The 16,367-nt window shown below is 33.4% G+C and overlaps 3 protein-coding genes across 4 annotated transcripts; all 3 read left to right on the top strand.

Annotated features, from left to right (window-relative positions):
- Nucleotides 1-2,637: 2,637 nt before the first annotated feature.
- Nucleotides 2,638-4,236, top strand: LOC142532623 (B3 domain-containing transcription factor FUS3-like). The gene is made up of 5 exons (XM_075638949.1): nt 2,638-2,768; nt 3,122-3,211; nt 3,332-3,432; nt 3,587-3,633; nt 3,775-4,236. The coding sequence occupies exons 1-5, from the start codon at nt 2,640-2,642 to the stop codon at nt 3,876-3,878; spliced, it is 471 nt and encodes a 156-aa protein (XP_075495064.1). The 5' UTR covers nt 2,638-2,639; the 3' UTR covers nt 3,879-4,236.
- A 933-nt stretch (nt 4,237-5,169) lies between these two features.
- On the top strand, nt 5,170-6,431 carry LOC142532433 (uncharacterized). The gene is made up of 2 exons (XM_075638734.1): nt 5,170-5,314; nt 5,782-6,431. Exons 1-2 carry the CDS (start codon nt 5,197-5,199, stop codon nt 6,429-6,431), a joined length of 768 nt encoding a protein of 255 aa, XP_075494849.1. The 5' UTR covers nt 5,170-5,196.
- A 1,398-nt stretch (nt 6,432-7,829) lies between these two features.
- LOC142532992 (coiled-coil domain-containing protein SCD2) lies at nt 7,830-15,424 on the top strand. Of its 2 annotated transcripts, none has more exons than XM_075639563.1 (18): nt 7,830-7,967; nt 8,045-8,426; nt 9,026-9,195; nt 9,474-9,549; nt 9,674-9,715; nt 9,822-9,884; nt 10,510-10,559; nt 10,647-10,674; nt 10,805-10,879; nt 10,961-11,071; nt 11,155-11,215; nt 11,834-11,950; nt 12,073-12,191; nt 12,450-12,519; nt 12,788-12,829; nt 13,447-13,487; nt 14,150-14,276; nt 14,922-15,424. In XM_075639563.1, the coding sequence occupies exons 2-18, from the start codon at nt 8,064-8,066 to the stop codon at nt 15,056-15,058; spliced, it is 1,692 nt and encodes a 563-aa protein (XP_075495678.1). In that variant the 5' UTR covers nt 7,830-7,967; nt 8,045-8,063; the 3' UTR covers nt 15,059-15,424. The 2 variants fall into 2 exon arrangements, with proteins under 2 accessions (XP_075495678.1, XP_075495677.1); XM_075639562.1 differs by having other exon boundaries at nt 12,785-12,829.
- Nucleotides 15,425-16,367: the final 943 nt, after the last annotated feature.

The following is a 16,367-nucleotide window of genomic DNA, read 5'->3' as shown; positions in this document are numbered from 1 at the left end:
CTACTCACTTCTCTACACTTTTCCCAATCCAATTTCATATACTCTATAATCCATATATCGTTAGGAGCTTTAAATCAAATTTAATATTTTTTAATAATATTTTAAGTATGATAATTTGTAGAATTTTTAAATTTATGAATTTTTACGGTGTATATGTTAATTTTAATATTTAAAATGGTATGTTTTTTTGTGGTCAAAATACAGTATCAACAACATAGCAGGGTTGATTGCTCCGATGGGGGCGTCCCACCCTCTCTTGCACCAAATTTGGCGCAGAATTATTTGATCATGATTATAAATAATTGATAAATAATTTAATTTATTAGATAATAATACAAAGTAAAATGTACAAATATAAAATACATCATGTTATTTAATTAATTTTATGTATTCAAGTTATTTATCATTTTAATAATTTGTGTGTATTAATCTTTATTATAAGTAATTTAAAAAATTAAATAATTATAATTATTAATAATATAATATTTTTATATCATATTAATTAATCATTAAATTTATAAATATATATTAAATACATGATAAAAATAATGTATGTAAAATAAAAAAAATATTTCGAGAATATTCTTTTTAGTGTTTGATTCGACATAAATGAGTTGGAGATGTAAACTGCTTTTAGTGCAAAGCATACACAATTTTAGTGCAAAACTTACACTAAAATAGATTTCTAAGTTAGCGATGGCCTTAGATAGTACAATGTATAAATGTATAGTAAATAAACAATATTAATAAATAGAAATATCTATTTAATTCCATATATTTCAGCCTTAAATTACAACGTTAAAATATATTTTTGGTATTTAATTAATGTAAATAAATCTAAATAATGAAGGGTTGAATTGGAAATCTAGAAAGTATTCGAACCCTTCAACTTCAAACGATTAGTTGATTTAGAAGTCGGAACAAATTTACATTGAACAAAAAGGAACGAAACAATAATTTATTTTAATTTGTACTAAAAAGTGATATTCATAATTTTTCGATGCAATATTACGTTTACGAAACTATTTATAATATATATCGGAATGTTATATAAATATTTTAACTTATTATGAAATAGTTTGCTATGATGAGTCAAGAAATCTCCATTTAAAATGATTTGGAGATTGAGTTTTCTCAATTGGAGTAATTTTTTTTCTTTTATGTAGGTTAAGATATATATGAGTTGTTCTCGTAAATTAATGGAGTTGTTCTCGTAACAAGGATGTGGTCATACCAACCTACCAGATGTAGTTATTACAATAGTCACATTCCTAATAATATAGTAAGAGAAAGTGATAGATGTGTGTATATAATATGTACAAATTGTTTGGTTAAAAAAATTTATTTACCTTCAAACCCGTGTGCCCATCTGTGAATGATGTGTAATACAACTTTACACAAAAACTCACATAGAACCGTCTCATGGATTAATTTTATGAGACGAGTCACCGAATCTACGCCGTAAAGGTAAAGGAAGCGAGGACCTATCAAAAAAACTACTTTAATTTTATTTTTAAGAAATTATTTTCACTACAGATATAGATCGAATCGACTTGTCTCACGGATTTTTATGTCAATATTATTTTCATTGCAGGTATAGATCGACTGAGTCGACCTGTTTCACTGATATATATTTAGGAGATTTTCTCATAAAAGACATGCTCTTAACTTTATACACGAGAAAAATAATATCATGCATGCGGTGAAAAGAAAAAAAAAATCCACTACCTTAATTCACGTTATAGGTTTTGGTTTACTAAATGTTCAATGTTGTTTAGTTTTTTACAATATCTTTGATTTTGTTAGCTTTTAGTCCAATTTCAGCACAGTCTTAACGAGTCATCTAAAAATACAAGGACAAACCCAATTAGATTCAGTAAAGGGGTGATATATAGGTACGTGACTTGATATATTATCTACGTTTCGATTATACAAATTATTATTTTTTCTTCTCAGTTGTCTCAAATATATAGCATAATTTCTATATTTATTAGTATTTTTTTCTTAATTTTTACTAATATAACTCTATTAACTAAGTTTTAAAAAACGTGAAACTATTTTTTGGATGAATTAAATAAAAATAAATTAGAAATTAAATTTGTAAAGTTTACTTTTTTAATGATTTTCAAATCCATGTGAAAAAGCAAACAACAAACAAAATCTGTATATTTGAGATGAATAGAATATAAGATAAGAAAATGGAATTTAAAATTTTTGAAAATAAGACATAAAATTCGAACACCGGTCCTCGTTTTCAATTTTTCTAGAACATGCATTTCATACATATTGTCAGTAAATCCCACTTGTCCTGTTGTTTCTCTGAGTTCGTGATGTTAGTCTCCTCTTCACTATATTACAAAACAGTTGGTAAACGTGGAGTTGCTTTTGCAACTGATTTCAGTAATCCCGTTAGTGTAAAGCATGACATTGCCTGCTCATTTCCAAACCTATGTTAATTAATGTTGCTCCACTGACCACTATAAATTGGAACTCCAATCTAGTGCAACTTCGCATATATACCTAATAAACTCGGTGAAAAATCAAGAGAAACAATGAGAACTGCAAGGTGGAAAAATAGAATTTTCGTTGCAGATGATAGCGATGAAGATGGTGGGTTGTCGAGGAGGGAAAATGCAAAAATGAGGTTGGAAACACTTAGACAGAAACGAAAAGAGAGGGAGAGGGATCAGATGGTGGTGCCGCCCGCGGCTCCACCAAAGCGACAGTGGCTTCGTCCTCCCGTGCCTTCTTCTCTGCCACCACCTAGGGTATACATACATTCATATCAATTCAATTTCTGATTCCCAATTTTTATAAAGGAAAATGACTACTGTTTCTTCTTATTAAAAATCAAGTGGTGTCTTTGGCTTAAAAAATGGAAGTAAAAGATAGAATTTTGTTTCAAGATGAATGTTGCAATGATCGGATTCATATTTTCATATTGGAACGGAGGAGTGATGATTAATCTACCAATGTAAATCCAACAAAAATTAATATTCCTATAAATCGACAAAATAATTTATCCGTGCACGATATATATCAATGTATAGACAAGTTTTACCTTTTTCGCCTACAACAAAAAAATATCATTAACAAATTAAACCACGATTTTATGCTGCAGGAAGTTGATATGTCCGCATTGGAATTCCTGTTTGAGAAGAGATTAAGACACAGCGATGTGAAAGATAGAGGGCGCGTAGTCATCCCTAAGGTTTTTTTGTTCCCATTAATTTTTTTTCATTTTTATTTTATTTGATGGTTTTTTACTCATATTATAATCCCATTTATTAATTGATATATACGACATGTTTTCTTTCTTCTTTTGGCTTAGGAATTTGCACTTAAGCATTTCCCAGAAGTTGGAAGTAAAGAAGGCATCTACATGTCTATGGATGATGTCACTAGGCCAAAATTATGGACATTTAGATACGGGTATATCTATTATCTTTTTCCACTGGCTATAGATACAAAATTATTCTATTTTATTCTGTATATATAAATATCAATATTTTTCCCATAATTTTTTAATGGAGGAAAATCTTAAAAAACACAGTTTTTATACTATTATGGTGTCTTTCCCGTGCAGGTTTTGGTCGAACACTAGTGGAAGAGTACACGTGCTTGAGCATGCATGTGAGTCATTGAATATGCATTTTTATCGTCCCTATATCTATATATGTTGTGATTTAGCTAATTAATCCACATCAACCAATCTTTAAATGGAGATTTATTTCACCAGTAATTAACTTTAAGGCTTGCATGTAAAATATTTAGGTGAATTCTTCGCGATGCATGGCTTGCAGAACGGGGACTTTCTGATGTTTTATATCGATCGTCAAGTCGGAAGATTTGTGAGTGTTGATGTATATCATATATAAGCGCCGTCGATCACGAATGTAATTATACATACATGTTATATTAATGAAATGACAGAGTGATCAAATTATATTTTCTTTGGTTGTAATTAAATTCATAGGCCATTGGTTCGAGGAAAGCGCTCGACATGCAATATTCTGCACGGGGCGAGCACCGTGATCTTGAAGGTGCTACTCTACTGGACAACAATTCCCTATCTGTTGCCTCGACGAGTGATGGAATTGTGCCATCTGCTGTTGAAGATGATAGCTTGGCATATTTTCCCATGGAGTTGTTGGACGACGATTTTTTTGATTTACCCAAACTGTAAAAATGTGCCTGTTTTATTATTATTATTATTTGGATAATTTGTTCTCTTCATTAAGATAATTTAATCAATTAAGATTCTACATTGCCAAAAGAAAAGTAATTTATAAAATGTTACATTTATAGAATTGGAAGAAACCATGTGTGCATGCAATTTAAGTGCAAAATAACCATATATATATATATAAAGAAATAAAATAACCATGCAATGGTTTATTACCTGAGTCATGAAATTTCTAATAGATGGAAAATTAATATAAAATAAGTACTCGACAAAATAATAATCATGTGCAGTTGTAACTTGTGCACGTATCCCTTAAAAAAAATCATCATGTGCAGGTATTGTGCACATAGTAAATAGTTGTTTGCGTACACTATTTTTACTTAAGTAAATGTAATGAAGAAGAATTTATACTGAAATTAATATTTAAATAAGATTTTTTTTATAATTTACTAAAATAATCATTCGAGGGTGACAATTTTTGTCATTTTTAAAATTATGGTGTTTTATGATTATTTTTTTTTTCACAATAGAAGTATACATGATCAGTCATATTTGTCATTAAACCGCGATACGTACCAATTTAAATACAGTGTAGATTGAGTATGGGATTTTCTCATCCTTATTAGAAAATTTCATGGAGTTGGAGAAAAATTCTGGGAGATAAGATAAATCCTAATTCCCCAAAATTAAGAGTAAGATATTTCCCTTATCAGAAGGTTTCCAACAAATTTCCTCAATCGTGGGAAAAATATGAAGAATCAACGTAATACCCACAAGGAAATTAGCTAAGGGATCAATAGAGTCCCAAATAATCCAAAATTCTTACGATATATTCCGGATATTTTGTTATTTAGACAGGATCAACCTTTTTTTAAAAAATTTGAAATACAATAGAAAGGGTCATGATAATAATAAAAAAAAAAAAAAACACTAGCAAGGTTCATTTTTTGAATGAAAAAATTATATTTTGTCGCACAAAACAAGGGGAATAGGGTTAATATTTTGAAAAGATGATTGGAATGGAGAGAAGTAGCAGCGATGAGCAACAGGAGTCGTCTCCGTATTCATGGTGGTGGGATAGCCATAATCGCCCACCTCAATCTCAAAGGCTTCAGTCCGCTTTACAAGGTTTTCATTCTTTTCCCGGCCGTCCCCTATATATATATATATATATATATATACACACACACACACAAATATTATTGATTTCTTTTTCTCATTAAATTATAGGAGTATATGTAGTCGAACCTAGCCGAGACGTGCAGTTCGATTTTGATTTCAATGCAGAAGTCTTTTCTTTTTGCGTTGTTTGAATATTTTGTTTATTTTTAAGCGACAACGATTGACCTTACTGATTAATACACTTGACTTTTCATTTTAAAAATAAGGTAGTAATAAGTGTATTGCATTAATAATAGCTTTCGCTTGGTTTGGTGTGAGCTCAGTTTGGATTTTTCGGTTTAATTTCGATTGAATCCGTGTATTCAAACATGAATCGTAATTTCGAATCGATTTCTGAATGTCCGATTTATGATTGAAGAAAATATATATCCCTACTGATAATGGTAGTTGTTTTTTATAATTATATGTTGTAGACTTGGATAAGAAGATAAAAATGATACTAGAGCTAACCGAAGACAATGGAGACACATTCGCCGAGAGGGCCGACATGTATTACCAGAAGAGACCACAACTCATCAAACTGGTGCAAGAACTCTACATATCTTACCGCTCTTTGGCCGACAAGTACGATCATCACCTCAAATCCGAATCCTCCGTCAAGGCACCCAACCCTGGATCGGCTTCCGATTCCTCCATCAGTTCCTTCAAAAAGGTGTATCCTCTTCAAGAATGTTCCGGGAAACCCAATCCCCACTGCACTAGTTCATCAGAGGAGGCGCCGAGTTCTCGTTCCGAATCAGAACAGCATTTAGCAACAGGTTCTGGACACGATTCGGGCAAGAAGATCGTAAACATAGGAGATAGAGATATATGCAGCAGCAGCGACAATGATCTGGTGATCAGCAGCAGCAGTTGTGTGGAGAAAGAAGCTGGGAACAACGTCGATGAGACAAAGTTTTCGCAACTGTTGGAGGAAAATTTGTCCCAGCAGACTGAGTTGATAAGAAGAAATGATGAGAAGAGGGAAATGATAGTTGAATTAAGGAATGAGATCAAGATTCTGAAAAGTGATCAGCGCAAACAGAATAGGGGAATGATGAGAGGATTTTTTTGCATGCCATGACATACGAATTTCTTTCTTTGTTATTTTTAACGTGTTAGAGTGTAGATTTTCTCTCAAGGAGAATAAAGTTTCTCGAAAAATTTCTTTTTAAAATTGGAAATAATAATATTTTTCTGAAATATTGTTGGATTGCATGCTAATACAGAGCGGACGAAATCCACAACTACTGTCGGTGTTTTAAATAGTACTCCATTGTGTTCAAAAAGTCTTGTTTGTACAAATTATTTAAAAAACAAACGCAGTGTTCATCAATGGTGTTTACTGCATTTAATTTTTCTATAATTTGTGGAAACCAAGCTTGTTTGAGCAAATTGTAATACGGTTTAGAGTACTAAGTGTGAGAGAGGATTTTGTCTCAGTACGTATATAGGGGTTTAAATGAATCGAGTTGGTTTGCTAGCTTTTTGAGTGAGCTAGGACAAATTTGATTTATATTCGAATTTAAGTCGAACTCAAACATATTCGAATTTTTTTATAAAGTTAAACTCGAGCTCAAATTATATTATTCAATAGTTTGCGAGACGTGATATATATATTAATAGATTTCAAGTATTTATTTTCCAGTAATAATTCGGGTAATTCGTGAACATGTTCGAGTTCTTCAAATCTTTCGTGAAGAACTCGAACCCATGCCCTATTCCGATCCGAATTTGAACAAATTTTTTTAAAATTTTCGAATTTCGAATCATATCAAGCTAGAATATATCTATTTCGAGACGAATTTGGACATTAAATGGCTTCTTTCGTTTCATTTACATCCTAGACAATAGTGAGAAATGACTCGATCATGTTCAATATGCCCTATTTCATAATGTTCTGTTTTCGTTCTTATAAAAAAATTATATATCCTTATATTATTACATTTGGCAAAGGAATCACCTTAAATCACAATTACATTATAATTATTTCATTTTAATTTTAATAATAATTTATCATTAAGAAAAGATTACGTATAGTTAATTTCTATTTTTTAGTTTAATACTATAAAAAGATAACATAATTAAGAATGCAAGAATATGAGCTGATTGTACAACTCAATTGTGAATAGATGTACAATAATCCAATTAATGGTAATGTTTGTAACTTGTAAGGACTTGAAATTTGACTTTTTTTTTTTTTTTAAACATTGCCAAATGGAAGAGCAATTGAGAAAGCCAAGAAAAAGGGGGAATATTGGTATTCAGTGGCAAATTAATATTTACTTTAAAAAATATTTTAAAAATTAAAATTATTATATAAAAATCAAATTTTGAATTAATTACGTTCTAAAATTCAAAACACGGGACTAAAATTTTAATGCAAAGTAACCAAAATTGGATTTTGTTAAATGAGAGTATCACTAATACATAATTTTAGATTTATCATATGCTTCTTTCTCTCTTTCATAAAGTAATAATAGTAACATTAAGAGAGAGAACACTGGCTAAGTAAGTATTGCCTACCACAATAATAACACATTTAATGTTTTGTATACCATCGATTTCTCCAACGATTGAAGACATTGGGACTGTTTAACTTGTAGATCCGGCGATCCAGGTAAATGTACTCTGATAGTCTCTCCATTTTCTCATGTTGTTCAACTCACATTCCTGTTTAAATCCTTGCGATTTCAGGCATAATTTCCAGTGAGAAATGGAGAAATTCCGCCACTGGAGCAGCGATTCGGCGGTAGGGTCGCCGGTGCACGGGAATCACGCGCGGTCATCTTCCGGCAGCGGCATTTCGAATATCAAGCGCACTCAGAACTATGCCGCCAAAGCCGCCGCTCAGAGGCTGGCTCAGGTCATGGCTTCGCAATCGGCGGTGGACAATGAAGACGATGAGGATGATGACGGAGAGGAAGACTATGACGGAGGTTTAGGACTCCGATTCAATCCTCCTCTTCCCTTGTCTCTCTCCAGGCCGGCTATCAAAGCTAACGGCCTTGATAACGTCAGTAGTAACGTTAAGCCTGTGGTCCACTCTCCTAAGATTAGTAGATCTTCTTCTGATGCGGTAATTTTACATGCTTCTTGCTTGTTTTGCGCTAATGCGGTTTCATTTTGCTGATTTTTCATGTAAACAGCAATTTCGATGTTTTGTGGTGTAGAAGGTGATTTTGCTTTAAGTTCTCACTCAAGTCAATCTTCGTGTTTTTTTATGTTGAATTTGAATTGGCAGCTCAATTACATGTTTAACCTACCAGGATTTCAGCGTGTAATGTTTCGTCTCTTGCAGTTGCAATATTCACTTGCATTTGAAAATTCCTTCAAATTCAAGGAACACGCTATTAAACTCATCAAAAAAGTTGAATTTCTGTGTAGCTTTTTTATATATTTTCTTTTGCTAAATCTTCATCCAAGTAGAGGAATTAAGGATCACCGGACTGTTTTCTGGTTTGAACTTCTTGTTGTGGTTATAGGCATAAGGTGTCTGATATGTGACCGTGAATTTTTCATTTAAAATCATGGACATTTAGATTTTGTTGTGATTTATGATTTATTTCGTAATGTTCAATGAGGTGTGCATATTTAAGCGTGGTTGCATAGCCTAAAGGCTAGTTTTGGTTTTCCTTTCCTTTTTTTTTTTAATCCTTTTATGTGTAATTTTATTAGGTTACTCTCAACTTACTAGATGAAGTCCCTCCGGCTCGCTCAACATCTACAGGACGACCATCGATTTCAATTGGCAACACACACTCTCTTCCACCTAGTAGACCACCACTGAAAATTCCCGAACCTATTCCACCAATTGATCCTCCTACCCACCGGCAAAGAGAAAAAAGGTATATGCTTTGGCTTTTTCAATCTTTCTAAGATCGAATAATATCAGTGAGAGGCTTTCTTGTTTGAATTATTGGGTTCATCAGCTTTATAATATGGTGATAGTGTGCACATGCATCTTAGTTCTAGAAGTCCAGTTTCTCTCTGTTTGTGCATGAGCTTCCTTGCATAATGATAGATGTTGCCAAAGCTTGGATACACAACGAGGATAACTATATTGTATAATTGCATTTTTACATTCTATTGCACATGAATTTAAAGGTACCTACGTGAAATGCAGGTTCTCACAAGAGTTAGGGCAGATAAACTTAAAAGATGCAGGAGATAAGCATGCTTCTTCTGCCCTACATGATGAAGTATGTTATTTGTTTGCCCAAAGTTTGAACTATTCGAGAATTCTGCAATCCAAATAAAACTTTTGATTCTCTATAGATGGCATTTATCTTGCCCCTTTGAAGCTAATAGCTACTTATTTAACAGCTTGATATGCTACAAGAAGAAAATGAGAATATTTTGGAAAAGGTCTGTTTAAAGTTTATCTCAAACATCCTTCTGCACATTATGAATATGTTGTCTCTGTGATCTATGTATTAAGGCTCAGTCTTGGTATTTATGACTGATGTTGCAGCTCAGGTTTGCAGAGGAGAGTTGCGAAGAAGCTGAAGTCAGAGTTAGGGAGCTTGAGAAACAGGTCAACAACTCTCGTTCTATTCTCCTGTTGTACATGTAGAAGGTTCCATAAGTTTCTTACTAAATCTTATCATAATTTAAACAACTTTGAAGCCTGTATTTTAGTGCCTTTGGAGTTTTGGTGGTTATTTTAATTGTATAGGTTGGATATATGGTTCGATTACCATGGATCAAAATCCATGTACTCTTGTGCATTGCCTGAAAATGCACACAATTTGAGCTTCTGATTCAGTGAGTCTCGTGTGTTGCTATTAGACGCTTACAAAATATTCAAATATGCCTCTGGCGTATAAATATGCTATACATTGCTTGGTCCAATGCAGCTTTACTTATATCTGGTTCCACATTACTAACAGTATGTGGAGACTCCAAATTGAGGTTCCGTATCGTTTCAAGATACTTCTTTACAACTGGTTTGTTGACTGACCGCTTTGACACTGTTTACTTTCTACCTTCTGATGGTAATTTGATATTACTTGAACTCCAAATTATGAGGGAAGCTGAGTGGATTAAACTTGTTGTTCAATTTCATGGACCATATGACAAGGCAAATGAATCATAGTTACCAATTTCAGTAACCAGGTTCAATTTGAATTCAACTTGAAGGCATTCTAAAAATCCTACAGGTAGCGGCTCTTGGAGAAGGGGTTTCTTTAGAAGCTAAGCTTTTGAGCAGGTAAAGAAATTTACGAAGGCCTCCACTCTGACTCCTAAGTTCAAATTTTGACAGCTGTTTGTTAAGATAACATATCAATAATTGCAGGAAAGAAGCTGCACTACGCCAAAGAGAGGTACTCTTGACACCCCCACCCCCCACCCCCTGAAAAAAATATATATATTCTGGGCCACTGGATTGTTCGGGCATCTAGATTGCTTAACTTTGTGTCCTAATTTTTTCTAATTATAGTGAAAAATTTACAGACTGCACTTAAAGAGGCGAAGCTAGCAAAGGATGGAATAGATATAGAAATGGCATCTCTGCGATCTGATGTTAAGGTGAGTAGAATCACATTTTACGAGTTTATGTTGACTTGACCAACATATTTTCTACAAGGATGTATGTTTTGGTTGAATAAGGTTGCAAAAGATGAAGCTGCCGTTGCCATTGATCAAGTGCATGGAATTGAGTCTGAACTTAAAGCTCTCCGATCCATGACTCAAAGAATGGTTTTGACTCAACACGAAATGGTAGGTGGCTGTTGTAGAATATTGCTTTTCAGGCTTGCAGCTAATCGTCTGAAGTTTCTTTTCTGGAAATTTTACTTTTGCAGGAAGAAGTAGTTCTTAAAAGGTGTTGGCTTGCGAGATACTGGGGCTTAGCTGCTAGCCTTGGTAATTAATATCTTCACTATAATTCATTCCTTTGCTATTGCATAGTTAATCATTACTTTTGGCAGCCATGTTGGCAGACTGAAATAATTAGCATATAAAAGTGAGTCAATCACCTTGTCTATCTCCTTTTGGTCAATGCTTATAATAACATTTGCTTTTGTGTACAATTGCTTGAAGTGCTCGTACCAACCTGTCCCTAATGGCTAACAAACTGCGCATTGAACTTGAAGTTGTGGACTCCATAATGTCGTGTTATTACTTTAGTGTAACAACGAAAAGATATGTTTAAGATGTGGCCTTTCAGTTATCACAAATAAAAAAGCTCCATCGTGCAAGAATTTAGCCTTGGAATAATTAATACTGTTAAAAGTAAATCTCTGTTTTGCTGAGGTCTGTTTGAATTTAAAGTCTTATTTATCCCCAGGTCGTTTAAGTCATACTTAATTACAACATGCCTGTATATGTGTGCATGATGATTAAGAATACCAAAGACATTTCCTTATAATGTAATTTATGATAGATATATATATGTATGTATTATAATTCTTTAGATTTGAGCAATAATCTGACTATGTGTTTCAGATATTTGTTTGCATTATAATTTCACTGTCCTATTAGGTATTTGCGCAGATGTAGCTGTTTCAAAGCATGAGTATTGGTCATCTTTAGCACCTCTTCCTTTGGAAGTTGTTCTATCTGCTGGACAGAAGGCTAAGGAAGAATTTTCAGAAAGAGGTTAGTTTTCCATTGATGGTTCATGGTTGTATCTCTTACCCTGAAAGACTTGTCTCTACAACACTTCCTTTGCTCTATCTCACCGCTTTTGATATCTAGCGATGATTCTCTGTGTTTTGCAGGTGATAATAATCCACAAAGGGGAAAAATTGACGAGGACTTGAATGATCTCACTGGAGAAGGAAACATCGAGAGCATGCTAACGGTTGAAATGGGCTTAAAAGAACTTGCTTCCTTGAAGGTTTTCTTTGCTAGTTATTGACATTTCTCTGGACATGTTGATTTCTTCTAATTTTATGGAGACTTGTATCATAATTCATTTTTAAAGCAATTGCCTTCCGTTTAAATGTTATCTAATATCAATTTATCTCTAGTACTGGACTAAACTTCTTGTTTTATAGATTCACTTTGTTTTTAGGGCAATTATGGAATTATTTCATTTGTCTTTTTTCCCTTTTCTTTTTAAACATTCCATTTTTCTGTTTATGTTGTTATTAAGGTTGAAGAATCCATTGCCCTTGCTTTGGTTCAACAACGCCGCCCGAACTCTGCTAGAACGTCAATATCAGGTTTATTTTAACATTTTGCAATAATAATTGACAATTTGTTAACTTTTCTGAAGGATTTTGACCGTCAGTGCCTGTCTATCTGGGTAGGGAGGATTTTGGCCAAAAAAAAATTAACTAATTATTACCTAAACTGATTTTGGTTCAATTTTCAAATAGTAATGAACCAAATTTTTGGTTGCTTATTTTCAGAAGTTGCTTTGTGTAGTTTTGAAATAACATAAGTATTACGAGTTTGTTTTCATTTTGCAATACTTTTACATGCTAGCAGATTTCAAGTCACCAAGTGATCCGAAGTACTTGGAAGCATTTGGTAAGTATAAATGTTTTAATCTGCATTCTCTTATTCAGTTGGGTAAATTTTTTGTAATGTTATTAGTCAAGGGATTTTCTAATATGATCTTATCGCTTTCGGTGTTTATGATGGCGTGAAAGAGTATGTTTTCTGTTCATCATTTTTTATTTGTTTATTTTTCCAGTATCAGCTAACAGTGATTTAATTAAAGTTGACTCTGCTACTTTGGATGATGTATCTGTTATTTGACACTTGGATTTTTTGTTTTCTAAAGATAGCTGACTCCATCTATTCCTCCAAATCCCTTCATCTATAATTTAATTTCTTGATGGTGTTTTATAATAATGCCCTGAAGCGAACTAACAGAAAATCATTTTTCCTCTCCATCGTACAGTGGTCAAAATTAGCATCTTTTAGGTAGGTAATTTTTTCACATCTTTGAGATCAAATGTTTAACGAATTTATTAAACTGTTTTATGTGATATATCGGGCTGGTGTCAGCAGCTTTTCAATGTGCATCTGTTTTTATATTTTTTTCTTACTCAGTGCGAAAACCTGCCAATGCCCTTTGTCATATGAGACTGATTACAGAAATATTATAAAATCTTCGTGTTCATATTTTTGTTTGTTTGCAGAACTCAGCCCAGAGGAATCTGAGGATGTCCTCTTCAAAGAGGTGCATTATTTTGCATTCAGTTCTTCTAGTTTTAGTGTGATCTGATGGTGCATTTTCTGCAGTACGTTGATATCTATGTCAATAAGCAACATCAAATCTTCCATTCATTCAGTATATTATACATTTATGCTTACCTTTGGGAAGTTTGCCGGTAGCGTTTTCCATGAGGTTTTTGTTTTGCATTTGACTTTATTTTTGTAATTTTCAATTCTGAGTATTTATGAGAAAATTCACAGAAGGCACTTTCAGCCTATTTGTATCTGTTATTTCTTAAGGTTATGTTTCTGGAACCAACTTGAATTAATTGTTACTAGGGACACAACTAAAACTTATTACTGATCAAGGTGAATCCATTTTATTGAAAAGACAGCATTGCACCCTAGCTTTTATTGCACGTCTCTCTCTTTTTGGTAAGGAAACACAGAGATGTTGGAAAAAGGATTAAAGCAATAATCATGTAATACTGTGCCCAATCTGGTTCATTTATTAGTTGAGGGAGTAAAGGAGAGAAAATGAAAAGTTTGGGGAACTACAGCAGTAGCAATTTTTCCAGAAATTTAGAACATGTTCTCCAACAAATTTAGGTTTATTTTTTATGTATCCTCGTGCTGATTTATAATTCCAATCAACGGTGTTCACAGCATTATTTTTACTCAATGTAGGCTTGGCTTACATACTTCTGGAGAAGATCTAAAATTTATGGTGTAGAGGAAGAGATAGCCAAGTCGAGACTTAAATTTTGGATCAGCCGAAGTGGACAATCTCCTATGTCTCACGACGCAGTTGAAGGTGAGTACTAGTTTTGGAATATCTCAATTAAACATGTATTTAAGTAACTTAATGCTTGTATTACTTCGTAAGAAATATCAATGCACATATGCCTAACATAGTGCTTCTACTAATTCGTATGAAAATATTAATGCACGTGTGCCTTCATATATTCTTTTAAATCAGAATTTTCTTTCTCATCATTAGGATACCGTGATTAAGTTGCAGACAAATGATCGACAAATGAAAGTCGTGCAAGGATTTACACCCTTGCAGGATGTCTCTTTTGACTTCAGCGATGCTAAAAAACTGCGATTTTAAAACTTCAGTTATAGTCAATATGGACGTGATGTTTTGAGGTGCATTACTCTAGAATCAATAAAAGCCTCCATATTTGCTAGCTAGACACACTTACGAGGTAAATACATTCTAATAGATGGTTTTTGGTTGAAATCTGATTGACTGCAACTTGATGATCTCTGCTCTGAAGCGTGAATTATTTTGTAGATGCTTATACCTTTTAAGCACAGTGGCCAATCGTAGTTCTTATGAAATTGTAATTCCTGATGGTTGATTGAATTCCGATACAATTAATATCAATTCAATGCTCGATTATTCTACTACTTAGTGCTTCAAATTAAATGAGAATGTCATTTATTGTTTCAGTTGAGCAAGGTTTGATAGAACTTCGAAAACTGGGAATCGAGCAAAGGCTCTGGGAGGCATCACGAAAAGAAATTGACCAGGGAGCATCCCTTGGTGGACGCAGCTCTGTTGCACAGTCTAAGAATTCTACTCGATAAATTCTTCTCCCAAGATTCAGGACAATCTGCTTTTTACTGGATTACACGCTCATTATTAACCAGAAGATATGTAGCCTTACTAAAGCATCTTGATTTAGCTATTGATAGATAAAACGTAGATACTTGCTCTTTTTATAATTATAAAAAATGAAAAGAAAGAAAACTCAATAGTTATCCGTGGCCTAAGACTGCCACTGATTCAAATGAGAGAAATACTCACTGAAGTAAATGTTATCGTATAATGGAGACAACGCTAATATTCGAAGGTTTTATAGGAGCCTGGTTGCTGTGATTCTGGAATCACTTGCTGATATCCTGTAACAAGATGTGTGAAGTGTGGACCAATTAATTTATACCTTTTTTTTAGACTGAGTTTTTATGTACCAAGAAGACCATAATTTAATTGCTTGTTCCGTTGAAGAATTGTTTTGACTCTGTGCTGAACCCTGAATGAATCTGGAAGCGGTATGAACCATGAGGTGCAGTAGTGAAGTTTCTTTTCAACTTATTATGGAAAGGTGAAATATCACTAAATTCGCGTGTGAGATTCAATTGATTTGTGCCTCCCTTTTTAAGTGATGTAGAAGATAAAGTTCTGATTGGACAAAAGACATAACATATCAAACGTTGATCGATTAAACCCAGTCTGTTTGTTCGAGTGTCGTCCCCATCTAAATTCCCTAATGGGGACCAACTATACGCTTGAGAGACAATCGCAGAATACAGGGCCATACACTTTAAATGAATAAATAAGAGAGAGGAGGAGTTTGTCATTTTCCATTTGGAAAGTTTCAATGATGGCCGTTGGAATAAAGTATTTGCAGAGAGCAGAGCATTTTAAAGAAATCCTAGCTGTGCGTTGCAGCTGGTTTTGGAGTTAGGGTGAGCCATTACATAATTCATGCCTATGGGTGGGGATGGGAAGGGGGCTCATTGAAATTGCCAAAAAATACAAACGTAGACAAATGAAGCATGTGATAATATATTATAACTACCATAGTTGGCACGCAGCAAAAGAAGGAGAAAAGTGGATTAGTTTTATATGAAAAAGGTTAGAATAGAAAACGAAGGTAGGTTTCTTTAATGAATAATTTAGAAGGCAATGTTGGTCCGACCTCCTTGTTAACAGCTAACCACTTTCTGTTGTTTGATATGGACATAAGCACACTATTTATTATTATACGTATGTATTACTCCAAGTCGGAGCCATCCTTGAATAAAATACACATCACTTTTCCTTGATTTTCTCACAACTGACATTAGCCAAAAACCCACTTTCTTTCACATCCAAGTATGGCCTTAACTTAAT

Source organism: Primulina tabacum, chromosome 18 (assembly GCF_025594145.1).
Source record: "Primulina tabacum isolate GXHZ01 chromosome 18, ASM2559414v2, whole genome shotgun sequence".
Taxonomy (NCBI): domain Eukaryota; kingdom Viridiplantae; phylum Streptophyta; class Magnoliopsida; order Lamiales; family Gesneriaceae; genus Primulina; species Primulina tabacum.
This window is presented reverse-complemented; position numbering and strand designations above follow the sequence as displayed.

Coding starts and splice junctions, on each gene's coding strand:
- LOC142532433 (XM_075638734.1), top strand. CDS start 5,197: ATGATTGGAATGGAGAGAAGTAGCAGCGATGAGCAACAGGAGTCGTCT. Junction 5,315..5,781: donor GCTTCAGTCCGCTTTACAAG/GTTTTCATTCTT, acceptor TATATGTTGTAG/ACTTGGATAAGAAGATAAAA.
- LOC142532623 (XM_075638949.1), top strand. CDS start 2,640: ATGAGGTTGGAAACACTTAGACAGAAACGAAAAGAGAGGGAGAGGGAT. Junction 2,769..3,121: donor CTTCTCTGCCACCACCTAGG/GTATACATACAT, acceptor TTTATGCTGCAG/GAAGTTGATATGTCCGCATT. Junction 3,433..3,586: donor TTATGGACATTTAGATACGG/GTATATCTATTA, acceptor TTTCCCGTGCAG/GTTTTGGTCGAACACTAGTG.
- LOC142532992 (XM_075639562.1), top strand. CDS start 8,064: ATGGAGAAATTCCGCCACTGGAGCAGCGATTCGGCGGTAGGGTCGCCG. Junction 9,196..9,473: donor CACCGGCAAAGAGAAAAAAG/GTATATGCTTTG, acceptor CGTGAAATGCAG/GTTCTCACAAGAGTTAGGGC. Junction 13,488..14,149: donor AGGATGTCCTCTTCAAAGAG/GTGCATTATTTT, acceptor TACTCAATGTAG/GCTTGGCTTACATACTTCTG.